Here is an 18,011-nt window from a genome sequence, read left to right as displayed (position 1 = left end):
ACTTTTCGTTTTATTTCTATTTAGTACCCATATAAAAGCCGTATAATCTTTATATATATATATATATATATATATATATATATATATATATATATATATATATATATATATATATATATTAACTAATGTTATATCCAAATTAACGTTATGCAACTAACCTTGCGGTTGTTTGAAATCAACACTCAACTCAAATTTAGTTCTTGCAGTCTCTCCTTCTCCACGCACCATGGTGAAGGATCTTCGAGGATTACGTGGTGTCCTAAAGTCTCCAACCAAGTAAACTTCATCATATGTAGCGAAGACCAAACTAGCGTTTGCTGTTTCAACTAAGGCGTGAATTAAAATAATAAAATTAAAAACAAAAACAAGCTTTAGTTAATGTGCACTTTAAAACAGAATCAATGACACTCATTTATGATCAGTGGCGTCGCTAGCTCGGGTGTCACCTGGTGCGACACTTCGTTGTGTTACCCACACCCTCAAATGAAAAGCCTAAAGGGTATATATATATATATATATATATATATATATATATATATATATATATATATATATATATATATATATATATATATATATATATATATATATAAAGCAATGTATGTTTGTGTGTGTGTGTGTGTGTCTGTTTTGTTTCAAATTCGGAGGGGTGGCGCCCCAGCAGGGCGCCATTTGTTTTTTCCCTATTTGCGGTATATAAAAATATACAAATAAAAAACGATTTTGGTTTGACAGCGTTCATCCGATCGCCATCAAACTTTGGTGAGTTCATTAGAACACTCCGGGGAAGGGTTCTGTATTTAATTTCGCATGGCGGCGCCACGGGAGGATGCGACTTTTCTCTATGTACGGTAATTAAAAATTAAAGTCGATTTTGGTTTGACACCGTTCACCCGATAGCCATGAGACTTTAGGGAGTTGATTAGAACATCCTGGGACAGGGTTCTGTAAAAAAAATCAGTTTTAGTTTCGCAAGGGCGGCGCCACGGGAGGGTGCGATTTTTCACTATACACGGGAGGGGGCGATTTTTCTGTATGTACGGTATATAAAAAATAAAAGTCAGATTCGGTTCGACACCTGGGGCGGAACTACAGTGCCGCCAAACCCCGCAATGTGGGGGGGGGGGGGCAGGCCATTTTGGGGCCCAAAGCCGACCAGAATCAACTTTTTTATAGTTAAAAAAATATTTTTTTTTTGCAAAAAAAAACAAAACAACAAAGAAACAGATCTACTACAGTAGTGATGTTCTACAGTAGCTAACATCGCTGTTTCATAAAGGAAAAACATATATAGCTACATGAGTTGTAGTGTGAAAGATAGGCAAACGTTCAAACCACTTCCATGACTTATTTCCCTTTTTAAATAGTCAAATATGTGTGCTCTTAATTAATTAAATTTTTTCACTAAACAAATTAAAAAGCAATTACTTCTCTCAATTATTTTTTTTTAATTACTTAATAAAGAATGACATAGTATGAAAGGAAATGTATTAAAAACCTAATAATAAAAATTTAAAAAAAAACTTAAAAATAAACATAAGGCGAGAAACCATTACACATACAAAGCTTTCATGCTTCATAATATTTTGACCGCCTTGAATATTAGTGAGCATCATGTCAGACATTGAAACAGAGAATTTCAAAACAGACTGATAGCACTCACATAAATGATGTGTTGTTTTAAAATGTTTTAATTAAAAATAAAAACTATGAATTATGATTTGTTTTAAATTTCGAACAAGCCCGTATTGAGTATTCTATGTTGATATTTTCGTATTTAGGTTATATATATATATATATATATATATATATATATATATATATATATATATATATATATATATATATATATATATATGGGGCCAAAAACATTTTTGTGGGGTGGCCCTTTTTTCTAGTTCCGCCACTGTTCGACACCTTTCATCCGTGTGCCATGGAACTTTAGATAGTTGATGAGAATACTCCCGAAAGGTTTCTGTGAACAAAATAATGAAAATATGATATGGGTGACGCCTGCAATGGTGGGATTTTCGTCAATACACCATTTTGGCGCCAAGAGTTCCAGAGCGGCTATGTTAGCACGTGGCATCTGTTAATCGTGCCCCCTGCATAGCGGGTAAGGGGTACTATTGAAGTCAGCGTAAAAACTTTAAGAGGCGCAACCGTCAGCGCCCCGTAGATTGCACGACCCGAGGCACCCCAGGCTCCCCTGCGAACACTATGGCGCCTACGTTTATTTAAAAAAAGACTATACACTAAAGACACGATGGGCAAGAATAATCATTGACTATATCGAACCAGGCGCGTCCCTTGGCGCCCCTGCAGGGTTCAATTTGGCGCCCTAGGCTTTTCCGTGAGCGCAATGGCACCTACGATGTTCTAAACAGTGCGTTAGACAATGGATAAGATGGGTCATTACAGTCGCTCACTAAATTGAATCAGGCGTGACAGCCGGCGCCCTGGTAGGGTGCGATTTGGCTGCAAACAAAAAATTCAGTTTCGAGCTGCTGAGGGTCCTGTAATAGTTTTTTTTTCAATAATAAGGAAAATTAACCAAGGTTAGATTATTTACACTGGGTTGTTTCCTTTTGCCCGTACAAAATCCAAACATTTCCAAAGCCTACAGTTCTCAAAATAATGAAACTATTTCGGTAAAAAATTAAGTTTAGAAGGGCAACTCAAAAAATAAAAGTCACACTTCTAAAAATAACATTGTTACGCGTGGAAATCCTTCTGTACAGTTTCGTCACTTTGCGAATGATGAAATTAGCAACTAACTTTAAACGATCCAATTATAAATTGAGATCGAGCTTCTAATAATACATCATTAGTAACGCTAAAAATTGCATCCGCCACACCGATGTTTATAACACGTCAAATCTTTTTTTCTACGTGTTAAAGAAAAAATCCTGTTGATTTGTGTCACTTAAGCAATCGACGCAATCTGCATCATTGTTTCCTGATGCTATTTGGCGCTCTGGAATATTCTGTGAGCACAATGGCGCCTATGTTAGTTGTAGCCAGGGGCCGTACGCGACGCCTCTGCGTTAGTGTAATCAGCGGCTCCCGAGAGCGCCCCTCTATACATGGGCGGTCACCGAAGTGTGTTCTACCTTATTATTTTGGTGAGTGATTAAAGTTAGGTTTTCATGCGGTAGTGAACATAGGATTGGTAACACATGGATGAAACCCTTCTTAAATATTCCGTCTGACTTACTTATATTCCCGCAGCAACGCGCGGGGACGGTTACGCTAGTATGTATGTATATATATATATATATATATATATATATATATATATATATATATATATATATATATATATATATATATATATATATATATATGTATATATATATATATGTATATATATATATATATATATATATATATATATATATATATATATATATATATATATATATATATATATATATATATATATATATATATATATTGTTACGACCCCCTTCTCTAATCCCTTCGTATTAGTCAGGGAATCGTAAACAAGAAGAAGAAAATAAAAATAGATACACGCCAACATCAGTGATCTCTATTTAAAGCCACAAAATACAACACCTAACATTAACCCGCCACCACATGGAACACAAAGAGAAAATATACACAACTATCTACAACAACTAAAGTCCTCAGTCCGACTAATCTACTTGTCCCTAACTGTCTAGCCTAGCCTAGGTCTAATACATGTTGTGGCTTTCCACTAGCTCACAGAGACGACCCATGTCTGTCTCCTCTAAACCTAGCTATCCGAGTCGAATCCGCGTGTGTCTTATGAGTGTCCGTGAGTGTTCCCAGTCTGCCGTCTACCCCTCCTAAAATAGTCCAGTCGAGGTGCAGGGGATGGATGGATGGATGGATGGATGGATGGATGGATGGATGGATGGATGGATGGATGGATGGATGGATGGATGGATGGATGGATGGATGGATGGATGGATGGATGGATGGATGGATGGATGGATGGGCGGGCGGGCGGGCGGGCGGGCGGGCGGGCGGGCGGGCGGGCGGGCGGGCGGGCGGGCGGACGGACGGACGGACGGACGGACGGACGGACGGACGGACGGACGGACGGACGGACGGACGGACGGACGGACAGACAGACAGACAGACAGACAGACAGACAGACAGACAGACAGACAGACAGACAGACAGACAGACAGACAGACAGACAGACAGATAGATAGATAGATAGATAGATACTAGCTGTGTGTCGTTGCTTCGCTATGATGTAAAATAAATTGAAAGTAGTACTCTGAAGAAATAAGAAAAACTCTAAACAAAAAACAAACAAAATAATCACTCAATGCAACCAAAAACAATTAACGCAACATAATCTGTTTTGTAATCCTTGTAAAAAAACAATTTGACATAATGATTTTTAGAATATTAACTTAAGACAAGCGAACTAGGGAAAACAATCACTCTCTTAATATAACTATGTATATTCCTACCGATTTAATTGTAAAAGTCAAAACAGATCAATAATTACTTTAGTTTAGTTGCTTAACACTATTCGTGTTACAAAAGTATGTTGTCTATATAAATATATTGTTATCATAAATGCTAAAGTATTACAGCATAATGAAAGTTTTTGAAATCAGAGTTGGTATAAAATCAAACTTTTCTAGTTAAATGATAACCTAAAACTAATAAGTGGAACATTCTGAGAATAGCTTCAATATAACTAAGTTATTGGTCTTGCAGTTCTGATCACTCATTTTTATAATTAGCTACTGTTTTTAGCTTAATTTCCATTCTGGAGAATTGGGTTTATTAACTCGTCTTTTCTGGGAATGGGTGTGTGTTCGCAGCTTTAAGTCGTATCTCCTCCTCAACGAAGCAATATCGAGGACTAGTTCCAATAGCAAATATGTTAACGAAGTTCCGACGATGATAGTGGGCCAAAAAAATCCCGGAATTCCTTCCTGGATTTCCCACAGGGGCGGAACTACAGTGCCGCCAGACCCCGCAATGCGGGGGGGCCCAGACCAATTGGGGGCCCAAAAATCCTGGCTAAATTATTTTTAAAAAAAAATAGGTGGAGGTCGAGTTATCTTTCTTCTACAGTTACAAACAAACACGATAGTCGGCAAGCGTCTTTGAGAAAAATGCACAGACTATAGCTCGAGAGACCGCCAGACATATAGACAACTTCAAAGACGTAGCATCTGAAATTTGACTGTGCCGGTACGCTTTGAAATCGGGCTGGGGAAATGTTGCGGCGAGGCGACTATCCTGGTCTTCTAGACGATCGGAAAAAGTCGGCACTATTGATGTAGATGTTTATCGGCGCTTTCTTGTGCCCTTCCCTTCCCAACTCTCTCCCCCGCCTCCCCCCTACCCCTCACTTCTACCCCTCACCACACCCTTACTCTTACAATAAGATGTAATGCATAGATTAACGAACCGTCTATGAACTGTAAACTGACCACTTCTGCACGTTTTGTTAAAGACACTAGTCAGTAGTTGTTCATTTACCTGATGAACAGGGGCGGAACTACAGTCCCGCCAGACCCCGCAATGCGCGGGGGGGGGGGGGGGGGGGGGGAGGCCGTTTAGGGGCCCACGGCTGACCAAAATTTTTTTTTTTTTAATTTTGAATTTAATTTTTGCCTTAATATTTGGTTTGTAAAGAAAAACACTGTAGCTGCGGTACGATTATCTTTATTTTACAGTCACTATACCACGCTCTTCCGCAAAAGATAAAATCCATTACACAAACTACAGTGTAAAATATAGGCAACTCTTCAAATTTTGAATAACTTCTTTGACTCGTTGCCCCCCCCCCTCCCTTTGATAGCTAAATAGAGGACACGTAACTGTTTGACCGATCCTCCAAAGTATACTGTGGCGGATGGGGCAGGGGATGGGGACCAAAAAGGGGGTCAAAAAATTGTCGACAAATTCTTTACATATTTAAAACAGTTATTTATAATTGTATTTTTTAACCATCGTCAAGGCCGAGTTCTATTTCCCTACAATCAAACACACGCTGTCGCCGGCAAAATTCTTTTTAAAAAAACAACAAAGTCCATAGCACGAAAAGCCGCTACATATGAAGTGGGGTTGCAATATTTTCATGATGCGCAGTTCTTATTTGCGGCATTGGTAGGGGACCCGAAATCCATTGTACATTTTTCAATGTTAATATGTGTTTGTGGTAGTGGTTGAATTTGTATCCTGTACTATCTTGTATCGTACAAATAATTTTAAAAAAAATAATATAATACTAGAAACTTCAGTTTTATATACGTTTACTTGTTTTTGATTTTACAAGAAATATAGTAAACTTTTAAGGCCTATACTTCAAATTATCTCCCCTGAGTAAGTTTTACAATGGGCGATGCTGACATACATAGATCAAGGCGTTTTGTTGTCCCTTTCAAGTTTTTTCCCGAGCCGACCCCTATCCCATCCCTCTTTCTCAACCTCACAAGTATCGAGGAGATAAATGTATCGTTTATGAACTACTTCCTAACCGTACGATTCACCACTTCAGCACATTTTGTCAGACACTAGACAGCACTAGATCTAGTCAACACATATTAATTTACTTTCATAGTATTAGGCACATCTAATTCACAAAACAGGGCAGGTAAGATTATTTTTTATATAATTATTTAGAAATTAATTAGAACGTTTAGAATTAATTGAACATTATTAATAGTCATTGAGGTGGGGGTGTGTGAGGGTCAGGCTTTTTGTTAATCCCCCCCTCCCCTAAATCAGAAGGTTATCCAACGCGTGACCTGGCCACATACAGTTGTACATGTGAAAAACATTTTTCTCTCTATTATTATTATGCATTACATTCATCCTATCGCCATGAAAACTTGGGAAGCTGTTGAGTACAGCCCCGCAAAGGTTTCTGTCATAGGCCTAACATTTGTACATATTTGAGTGGGGACTCCTAACGGAAATATGTGATTTAGCGCCCCGTGATCCTGCATAAGCGGATGAGGTTACTACTTGAATACAACTGGCGTCAGTGTCATCCTGAGCGCATTACATATGAGCAAGTTGGCCCCCACAGACAGTCGTTTAAAAGTTCCCACAAGACTAGGAATAAGTCTCGCTACTACACTCGATGACTAAATCTAATTAGGTGTCGCACCAATGTTTCTTCCAGGGTAGACTGTTTTCGGGGGAGGGGAGGGGGGGGGGGGAGCTCTGCCGGAAGAAACAATGTGTTGCATCCATCACCCGTGCAGTAATGTAACCGGTAGCTCCAAGAGCCCCGTGACTCCCCTGACACCTGGGCCGTCGCCGAGGGATTTACAGCATGCCTTGGCGTGTCTAGTTGGTAGTGTGGACAAACCCGCGCCCTAAGATCCAAGAAATGAACTGCCGACATTGTTAACATTTAATTCAACTTCTGGAAAACAGGGCACACGGTTAGTAACGTTTTGATGAAAGCCTCAGTTTAGTGTGTTGGACTAGATTTAGAAAGGGGCCAGCTCGTGTGTTGGAAAACCTCTGATTTATTCGTGTACCAGATGGAATTTTTTTTAAATTGAGAGCGAACCTTGTTATATATATACTAGCTGCATCCCGTGCTCCGCCACGGTAAATCTTTTTAAAATGTACCAACTTGGGAACAGAACAAAACTAAACACAACACAAACGAACGCAAAAAAAAAAAAAAAAAAAAACGAACACAACACTCATAACATAGACACAATTTAAATGCATTCATACAGGCATATTGCTCACAGTCTAGCCCGTAGCGCCAAATCGCGCCCTTTCCGGTGATTTGCACCCCCCTCAAACTTTCGATTTGCACTCCTTCCCCCCCTCCCTAAAACTTTCGATTTCCACCCCCACCCCCCCCTCGCACATTTTTTCCAACCCACTTTGGCGCCCCCTAAGGTCGGCACCCGGGGACATATGCCCTCCCCTCGCTACGCCTCTCCTATAAAACCCCTAACTTGTCCTCAAACCGAAAGATAGAATAATAATTAGTAAACAGTATAAATAATAGGCAGTATTTAAAATATCCGTGTTTCACCTAAATATTTCACTTTATCCATTCACGCATTTTTTCCCCCAGTACTTTAAATTTTAAAAATTTACAATAGAGTTTCATAACTAAAACCATTGCGCACCATCCACCCAATGAAGGTGATGACGCGCCTATAATATTGCGGAATAGTCGATTAAAAATTATAAATAGTAAACAGTAAATTCAGTGAATGAAATAAATAAAAGATTGCCTTTTATCAATCCATGCTAATTATAATTTTCTAACAATCCGCATCCGCACAATTTGCATTCACATTTTGCTAATTATATTATTGCAACACTAATTCCTTCTAGTACGTCCGTACATTTGCATTCACATTTTTTTTTATTAGCGTGAGTTAAATTTATTTTTGAATTACCTCCCTTGTCAAAATTAGAAAAAAGAGTTAAATTAATTTGATTTTTCTAGCCTACTGTTATTACATTATTAAAATGTTTCCACCTTTCTCAGGCATAAAAAAGAAAACAATATTTGACATTGATCCTTTTAATATGTTTTAGCAATGTGCGTGTATTTAATATTCTCTTTACGTTATGCAAAATTGTACAAACAGTGGAAATTATAAATTAGCTCTATGCCGCTATATAAACAAACCCTACTCTAATACTTATAATAAGACACTGCGGTGCACTGAAAAGCACAGCATGGTGCGAATGTTTACTTTTATAGTCCCAAAATCTATAGCGATGACGGACGGAAGGACACGCTCAGCCCGATTATATTATAGATATATATATATATATATATATATGTATATATATATATATATATATATATATATATATATATATATATGGGCCCAAAAAAATTCTTCGGGGGGGGGGGGCTTTTGTCTAGTTCCGCCACTGATACACATGACATGTTGTGATTAGATTTAATTTTTTTTTTTTCAAAACCCGATCAGACCAGAAATGAGTATCCTATGTTCGTATTGTGTGTTTATATATATATATATATATATATATATATATATATATATATATATATATATATATATATATATATATATATATATATATATATATATATACATATATGGGGGGCCCAAAAAAAAATTTTGCGGGGTGGCCCATTTTTTCTAGTTCCGCCACTGATTTCCCAGAAAAGCCAAAAAACCTCGAAAAAATGCAGTTTTTGGCCCATATCTCGGCAACCAGACCACTTAGCGACTTGAAACTTTTACCAATCGATTCCTGCCATAATTTAGAACAATATTGCCGAAGAAAGTTTTCAAAAATATCCTTTCGTTCGGTCACAAAAAACTTTTTAAACTTACATTATACATAATACACTACAGTACTATATAGCAATATATAGATATCTATTTTTCGCTATCTTTTAGATCTAGCTATAAGTTTATTTTACTTATTAATTCAAACGTTATTTTTGTACCCTATTAATTTATTTATAATTTATATGAGATTGATAGGGAGTTGCAATTACAAGGTTTTGTTTCGCGAGGCCTAATCATTTTTTCACATTTTTTAAAAACAATAGAGTTATATGACTAAAAACCATTGCGCGCCTACTGAACGTGATGGCGCAGCCATGGAACGTAATGACGCATCTATTGAACGTGATGACGCGTACATAAGGAAATTGCGCTAAAATTGTCACAGAAACTTTTTAACATAATGATATGGTATGGGTTGTATTGATCACACACCTCTTTCCTGGTAATTGCAAAAACAATATTTACAGGTTTACCTGTTTTAAAAGCTATGATTTGGCGGCATGATACTTTGGAGCCTCATTACGCGTTTTCCAAAGTGTACTTAACAGATCAGTTTAGGTAAATTATCCTACCCAGCGTATACCTAGGTGTGACATTAATGTCGCTCCACACAATTGTGGTGGTGAGGTGGGGGAGGGGGAATAACCAATTCAGAGTGAACATAGCGTCAGTTTTTAGATGACTGTTCTATCTAAACATATATATATATATATATATATATATATATATATATATATATATATATATATATATATATATATATAATTATAATTATACATATATACAGATTCAGAAATAGATTTAAGTAAGTAACAGTGGTATTATTGGTATTATAACAGTAAAAAAATTTACAGAGGGGTCAATGGGGGGGGGGGGGGGGGGTTGTAACCTCCCTAACCCCCCCCCCCCTTGTCTACGCCACTGCTTTGTTGTATGGAATGAGTTTGAGAGTATGTGTGTAGTGGAATGTGTTTAGTAAAGATGTTGATGGTTTTAGAGTATGTGTGTAGTTGAAATAATAAAAGATTCTCGAGCAAGAAAGGATTTGACGAGTGAGAGTTTGTTTTGGTTTTTAGGGCAAAAAGTTGAAGTCTCTCTTAGTCTTGTTGTCGCGTTAGGGTATGGAAGTCTTCGTAGTGTCTGTCGTCAATGTAGCCGTGTGTACGGTATATAATAAAATATGGAAATATATCAACGCCGTTCTGTACTCTCTATTGGATCGTCGTTGTATGTGCATCTATGCATGAGCCATAGAACTGGTTGGTGACCTAAAATACCAGCCCTATAAGGGGCAGATTATTTTGTTTTTAAACGATTTCAAACTAAAGGGAATTAACAAAAAGTTCTGCTTGATCTTTTCATTGTCGCCTGTAAACTGTCGTCACGGACGGCTGCTTTCAAGAGGAGGAGGGGAGGAGTAGAAAGTGAAGGTGAGGATAATCGTCCTTCACGAGCTACTGATAGTTTTTTAAATATTTTCAGTCGCAGCATTAGTAAAACAACTGAATAGCGGTGTATGCTACGTCGCGGGTCAGTTCGTATTTAATAATGTCAATCCATTTAATCTATCCTCGCAAGTAGTATTTCGCAAGTACGTTTTTATCCGTTTCCGTGTGGAAAAAGAGCGTTCGCTGACGGCAGTTGTTACATGCAATGTTACAAATATTTGCAGTAGTTTGTGTACTGTTGGAAATACTTTTACGTCGCACATTAAAAAAGTTTGAAGAGCATGTTGCGGTACATTTCCACTTGTAATAATGTGGCGCCACCACAGTTTGTTCTCCAACGCTTTCATCGATGACACTGCTGTTAATCAAACGTTCATATTTTTGCATACGTGTTATGGCATTATGGCATTCTTTTCCTGTTCTTTGGTAAAACCCGAGTCATTGGGCAAAAGACACATAAAACCTCCCAAAACACATTTATGTTTTTGCAATCTGTCTTCTATTTGACATATAACGAAATCAAGGAAAGGAATAAATACAGCTATTCTGTAAAACTCTTCAGGAGTATTTGCCATCACATTGCAGCGTTGAATTTGTTTTCCAGCTCGACGTGAAATAAGAATATCTATGTCGAAGTCCTGACAAATGTCTTTGACTTCATTAAATACGGTAGTAAATTCTGATTCACTAGTAGGCTACTTGAATCTTTTGTAAATTTTAGAGCCGTAGATAGATCAAAGTTTTCTGTTTGGAGCATTCTGCTGACAGGAAGCGTTATTGCAAAGATTTTTTAGATTACTCTAAAAGAAACTTGAAACTCAAGACTCCTAATTGCTCCTAAAAGTTGAACCGCTGTTGAAGAAGTTGTTGTATCGTGCCAGGATGACATAATTTCCAGTGCATCAACAGTTGCTTTTTGAAGTTCTAAAAAAAACGTTGACAGACTCATGACGTTCAATCCATCTTGTTGCGCACAATCGTTTAAGTCGAGATGCCGATGCTTAAGGTGTTAATTTCTCTACTAATTGGCAAGCAAAGATTGTCGTTTTGTTGTGTTAAAAAAGTTGTATGTGCTATTAAGGATTCCCATGCAGTTTCTCACAGCTTTTAGTTCGCAGGCATCAGAAAGTGCTAGATTTTGACTGTGAGATGCGCAATGCATGTAAATAGCCAACTCAAATTTCTCAGCACTCATTGCAGCGGCTCCATCATATCCTTAACCAATCATAAAATTACCGTCTAGGTGTAAATTGACCAGAGTGTCCATTAAAACATTTGCAAATCCTTTGCATGTTAGATCAGTTGCACCAACAAACTGTACGAAATCCTCCCTTATTTTCTTTATGTCGTTATCATAGTAGCGAAAACATAACGACAATTGCTCCATACCAGCTATATCACTAGCATCAACAGTTGCTTTTTGAAGTTCTAAAAAAAACGTTGACAGACTCATGACGTTCAATCCATCTTGTTGCGCACAATCGTTTAAGTCGAGATGCCGATGCTTAAGGTGTTAATTTCTCTACTAATTGGCAAGCAAAGATTGTCGTTTTGTTGTGTTAAAAAAGTTGTATGTGCTATTAAGGATTCCCATGCAGTTTCTCACAGCTGTTAGTTCGCAGGCATCAGAAAGTGCTAGATTTTGACTGTGAGATGCGCAATGCATGTAAATAGCCAACTCAAATTTCTCAGCACTCATTGCAGCGGCTCCATCATATCCTTAACCAATCATAAAATTACCGTCTAGGTGTAAATTGACCAGAGTGTCCATTAAAACATTTGCAAATCCTTTGCATGTTAGATCAGTTGCACCAACAAACTGTACGAAATCCTCCCTTATTTTCTTTATGTCGTTATCATAGTAGCGAAAACATAACGACAATTGCTCCATACCAGCTATATCACTAGTTTCATCGGCTAAGACAGAAAACAATTTGACAGAAGCAATTTTCGTAACAATCTTTTGAACACTTAATTTATTGCACACATTTATCACTTCATTCTGAGTGGTGGGACTTAAGTATCTTGCATTTTTTGAAGAATTTTCTAGATAATGTTTAATTGTTACTTCTCCGCCCATGGCTCTGTATCTCAAAAAGCTCGAAAATTTCCCTAATTTTCATCACGATCCTCCAACTGAAAATTTCCAAAATCCCTATGCCCCTTGTCGGCCGCAAAAATTATAGTTTCTCTTATGGGCGCTAATCTTAAACGATTTTCTAGAATTTTTTGACTTAATGATGAGTTCAAGGAGATGTTAATAGGTTCAATTTTTTTCTCCATAACCGATCTACGATTTTGGGTAAGTAAAATTGCTTTTTTATAATACTCACATTGCTGGTGCTCATTAAACTTGTCTGTTGCCTTTTACCAGTTTGAAAATGGAATTTTTTTATAGCTTACCCAAAGGCTGACTACCTACACCACCATAATTTAAACTAAACAAAACAAAATATTTGCAAAATGCGCCATCAAGTAATTTGGAATAAGTCAACCAGTTCCACCTAAGTAGCTACAAATATTGAAACTTTAAATTTATTTGTCCGCTTGCCAGATGTTTTTTAATAAATACAACCGTGTATCATCTGTTATAACTCCTTTGATAAAATTGCCGATATCATTTGCGTAAGGAACAGTCGAAAGTGCTGAATTTATGGAAATTTCTTGATGAAATGTACTTTGAGAAGCAATAGTACCATCTTCATTTTTATCATTTTCAGTTTCATTTTCTTTGTAAAAAAATCAGTTAATAAAGTAGTTTTTAATTTCTCTTTTCCATCCGTCATCATTAAAATGAATTTAAATTTCTTGAAATAGTAAAAAGATACACATTAAAACACGACTATGCGAATAAGAAAATAAACTATTATTGGTCTTTTTTTTCTGTCTTTTACTATAGGTTATGGCTCTCCATCTATATTTAACCACCTACGCAGTTTTTATATCTACCAACACAAAGTTTTGTGCGTAAAATTGTGCGCCAAGCCCACGTTTTCCTGCCAGATGCGCATCCGGTAGTATTTTATAATAGACACGTACCAATATTCATCCCACCCTCACCCCCGTCCAAACCCCTTAAATAATAATCTTGTTCGACTTTCCGTTCGCCTATTGCGACCCTGAGTGTTTGTTGTTTAAGCACTGAATGATAGCGACATAATTCCATCGTCGTCAATAGATGTAACTTAACGTAAAGGATTGTCATTTTGAATGTCCTAGCCCCTAACCTCTTCCCCCCCCCCCCTCACTCCTGCCTACTCCTCAGCCATCTTTATCATTTTCAGTTTACTTTTTTTTAAATTAAGTAGTTTTCAGTTTTCAGTGAAATGAATTTCAAATTGTTTGAAGTAGTAAAAACATGCATATTATAAAACCTCAATGCGAATATTAATCAATTCCTTTGTTTGTTTTTTCTAGACCTTTCCGGTTGCATTACAATCATATTAGACAACAAACGCCTACCCACGTAGCCCACCCCTCCGCTTCGACACCCTTAACTGATCTAACCTTGGCCAACTTTCCCTTGGTCTACTGCGTTCTAGATTACTATACATTAATTTAGCGCGATAATAAAAATCGTAACTAAATTCTACTGGCAACTCTCATCACAATGATATACGTTGTTATTGTAGAGGCTGCCAGAATTTAGTGTTTAGTGTTAGAGCCCTAAATAATATTAAGACAGTCAATAACTGTAGCTTAAAAAGTAGTCATTTTGGGGGTCCATGGGAGGGGGGGGGGTATAAACCCCTCTAACACAGGTAAAAAAAAAAAATTTTTCTATATACATTTTATTTCCTACGGGGGGGGGGGGGGGAGTAGACATCCTTCGAGAGGGTGGTAGGGAGAGGGTTTATGTCCACGTTTATGCGAATGTTCGATTTATTAGCGTTTCTGGCTGGTTGTGGTTAGGGTTATGTTTAGAGTTAGTTTAGGGTTATATATATATATATATATATATATATATATATATATATATATATATATATATATATATATATATATATATATATATATATATATATATATATATATATATATATACTAGCGTACCCGTCCCCCGCGCGTTGCCGCGGGGATAGAAGAAAGTCTGACGAAATATATTAGAAGGATATCACCAATGTATTACCAATCATTTGTTCTTAGATGCAAGACCTTGTTTTCTAAAACTGTGTTATTTAAATGTAAACAATGCCTGCGCTTGGATAATAATTATCGGGACACGGGTTTTCCTACACTACCGCATGAAAACCTTGAGTGTACATTAATCACTCACCGAAATAATGAGGTAGAACACACTTCGGTGACCACCCATGTGTCAGGGACGTAGAGGAGCGCTCTCAGGAGCCCCCCCCCCCCCCAACCCCGGATAACACTACCAGCATAGGCGCAGCGTACGGCCCCTGGCTCCTTAAAACTAACAGGCGCCATCGTGCTCATAGGATAACCCAGCGTGCGAAATAGCATCCTGTGAACAATGATGCAGATTTCGTCATTCGCTAAAGTGACACAAATGAACAGAATTTTTTTCTTTAACACAAAAAAAAATTATTTGATGTGTTTTAAACATCAGTGTGACTGATGCAATATGCTAGCATTACCAATGGTCTATTATTAGATGCTCGATCTCAGTTTCTGACTGGATCGTCTAATAATAGATGCTTATTGCATCATTCGCAAAGTAGGCTCCTCATATTCAAAAAGTTATTTTCTCATCTTTCGCAAGGTGACGAAACTGTACAGAAGGATTTCCTTGCGTTACAAAGTTATTTTTAGAAGCCTGTTGTAGTTTTACCGCTGCATATAGTAGTACCCCTTACTCGCTATGCAGGACGCTCGATTAACGGATGCCAAGTGCAAACATAGTCGCTCTAAAACTTTGGGCGCCAAACCGTGTATTGATGAAAAGTGTACCCTACATGGCGCCGCCCATTAGAAACTTTAGTTTTCTTTTTCGCAGAAATATTCTCGGAAGTATTCTTATCTTTATTTTTATATACCGTATATAGAGAAAAAGATATATTTAAATTATAGACCTATGTAGGCCGATACACACACACACACAAATATATATATATATATATATATATATATATATATATATATATATATATATATATATATTTATATATATATATATACAGAAGCGTAGCATGGACGGGGCGGGAGGTGCGGGCCGCACCGGGTGACACCATTTAGGGGGGTGACACCCGGGCAGAAATTGCAAAATTACAGAAGAAAAATGCTTTTTTGCCAGTTTAATTAATAATTAATTAAAGCTCAATATTGTTAATTAAATCGTAGAGTATAATTTATTTTCTACTTTTTAGTGCATAAGTACATAAAAGCTTGTTATTAAAACGATTTTTATGAATTTTTTACTTTCTCGTAGATACGAAGTATAGAGAAAGTATGTAATCGTGCAAAAAAAATCGAGATTTTTACAAATCTCGACGTTTTACACCTCACTGATACGGAAAAACATAATTTTGCAATCTTGTCCGTATGTCTGTGTGTCTGTGTGTAAACACGATATCTTGAGTACCGTTACAGCTAGGTTGATGAAATTTCATATATAAGTATTTTATCAAAATCGTAGATCCGTTCAAACGTTTGAGCGATTTCCGATAACCGGAAGTGGTACTTTTTCTACTTTGAATTTTTCAAAAGCCTATAACTTGAGTACTATTTCAGATAGATAAATGAAATTTCACATGTAAGTAAAAGATCTAATTCTCTACCTTCTGTCAAATTTTGAGTAATTTCCGTTACTATTTTACGCTATTTCCGATTTCTCAAAAAAAAAAACTCATGTAAATTTATAAAGTTCTCATAATATTGCGCACTATTATGCACATTTTATTTGGCGTTCACTTGGTGTGCAATTCTTTTTTTTTCAAGATTCCATTATATTATAAAAAGTTTAAGTAATTAAAAATGGATTACAAATATTGTTATGTCCAGAGTTGCTATCCCTCGTAGTTTTATATTTGATTATTCGAGAAAGTTTAGGGGAGATCACTCACGATTTATTTTATTCCGTACTTTGTTAATGCAATAGAGTTTGCATAACTAAAAAATTATTGCGGACCTAATAAACGTGATGACGCGTGTTAAATAGAGCGGAATAGTTTTATGAGACAGCCTAATAATTTGGACAAAATTCTAATTAATTCATTAAAAAATTCGTTAGGTATCCAATTAAGTCACATTTAATGTCATGTTGCAATGCCTTCATGTCTTGACCCACGTGCCAACGTTGAAACAAATCTGTCAGTTAGAAGTGTCCATCTAGTCTGACGACAGACGGAGGAATTGAGTTAAATAAAAGCTTGTAAAAAAATCATAAAAAACGTTTTAATAACAAGCTTATATGTAATACAAAGAAAATCGTGGGTCACTTTAGTATCTATTGGATACCTTTACTAATATTTAGGAAGAGACCCACGCTTTTTTATATAGTAATTTAAATAGTAGAGTATAATTTATTTTCTACTAGTAAAGCACATTGCGTTTTGACCAATAACACTATTTTATAAAATATTTTTCTCAAAAAAGTATAACATTAAATATATTTGCCTATAATTCGCCTGTAACGGGTACCGACGGCGGCTTGTAAACTCTTAAACGGCGAAATATCCTATCATACAATTTACTGTGTCGCATCGGGGCATGAATTATTGGTACTTGAACTTATTGTTAACGTCCATGCATTATATATATATATATATATATATATATATATATATATATATATATATATATATATATATATATATATATATATATGTAACAAAACACCATAGCAAAACACCATTTTAAATTAAGCTGATTCAATTAAAATCCCGGTTAATCTTTTGTTTTGCTTTAAACTTTTTTTAGCTGATAAAGAATGTCCTGAATACCCCCCCCCCCCCCATTTGGTATAGGGGGGGGGGGTAAATTGGTAAATTTCGTTAACCTAGCTGTACTGATACTTTTGTTATCGTGTTTACAGTTGCACAGGCATACAGACAACATTGCAAAACAAAGTTTTTCCGACTCAGGGAGGCGTAAAACGTCAGTTTGTCAAAATCTCTATTTAGAGTTTTTATATGATTACAGTGCATGCTTTATGTTCCTTCTCTGATAAAGTAGCGAGATTTAAACCGGCGAAAATGTTAAAATATCTGTTGAGGAATCTGCACGATTATAATACTTTCTTTATATACGAGAAAGTAAAAACATGTTTATTCCCCAAATGAACTGGAGTTGCCATTCCCATTAGTTTCATTAGTTTTATTTA

General features: G+C 36.5%; 1 protein-coding gene across 4 annotated transcripts in view; it reads right to left on the bottom strand.

The window, feature by feature from the left end:
- LOC131954034 (cartilage oligomeric matrix protein) overlaps positions 1–18,011 on the bottom strand; it is an 86,173-nt gene that overhangs the window by 66,415 nt on the left and 1,747 nt on the right. For all 4 annotated transcript variants that reach the window (XM_059317544.1, XM_059317519.1, XM_059317526.1 and 1 more), the window contains exon 3: positions 159–326. In XM_059317544.1, coding sequence (XP_059173527.1) covers positions 159–326 — 168 coding nt within the window. The remainder of the gene's footprint in view (positions 1–158; positions 327–18,011) is intronic.

This window comes from Physella acuta, unplaced genomic scaffold (assembly GCF_028476545.2).
Source record: "Physella acuta isolate Inbredline_101_S28 unplaced genomic scaffold, ASM2847654v3 ptg000078l, whole genome shotgun sequence".
NCBI lineage: Eukaryota > Metazoa > Mollusca > Gastropoda > Physidae > Physella > Physella acuta.
Note: the sequence above shows the minus strand (reverse complement) of the source record. Positions and strands in the feature narration are given on the sequence as shown.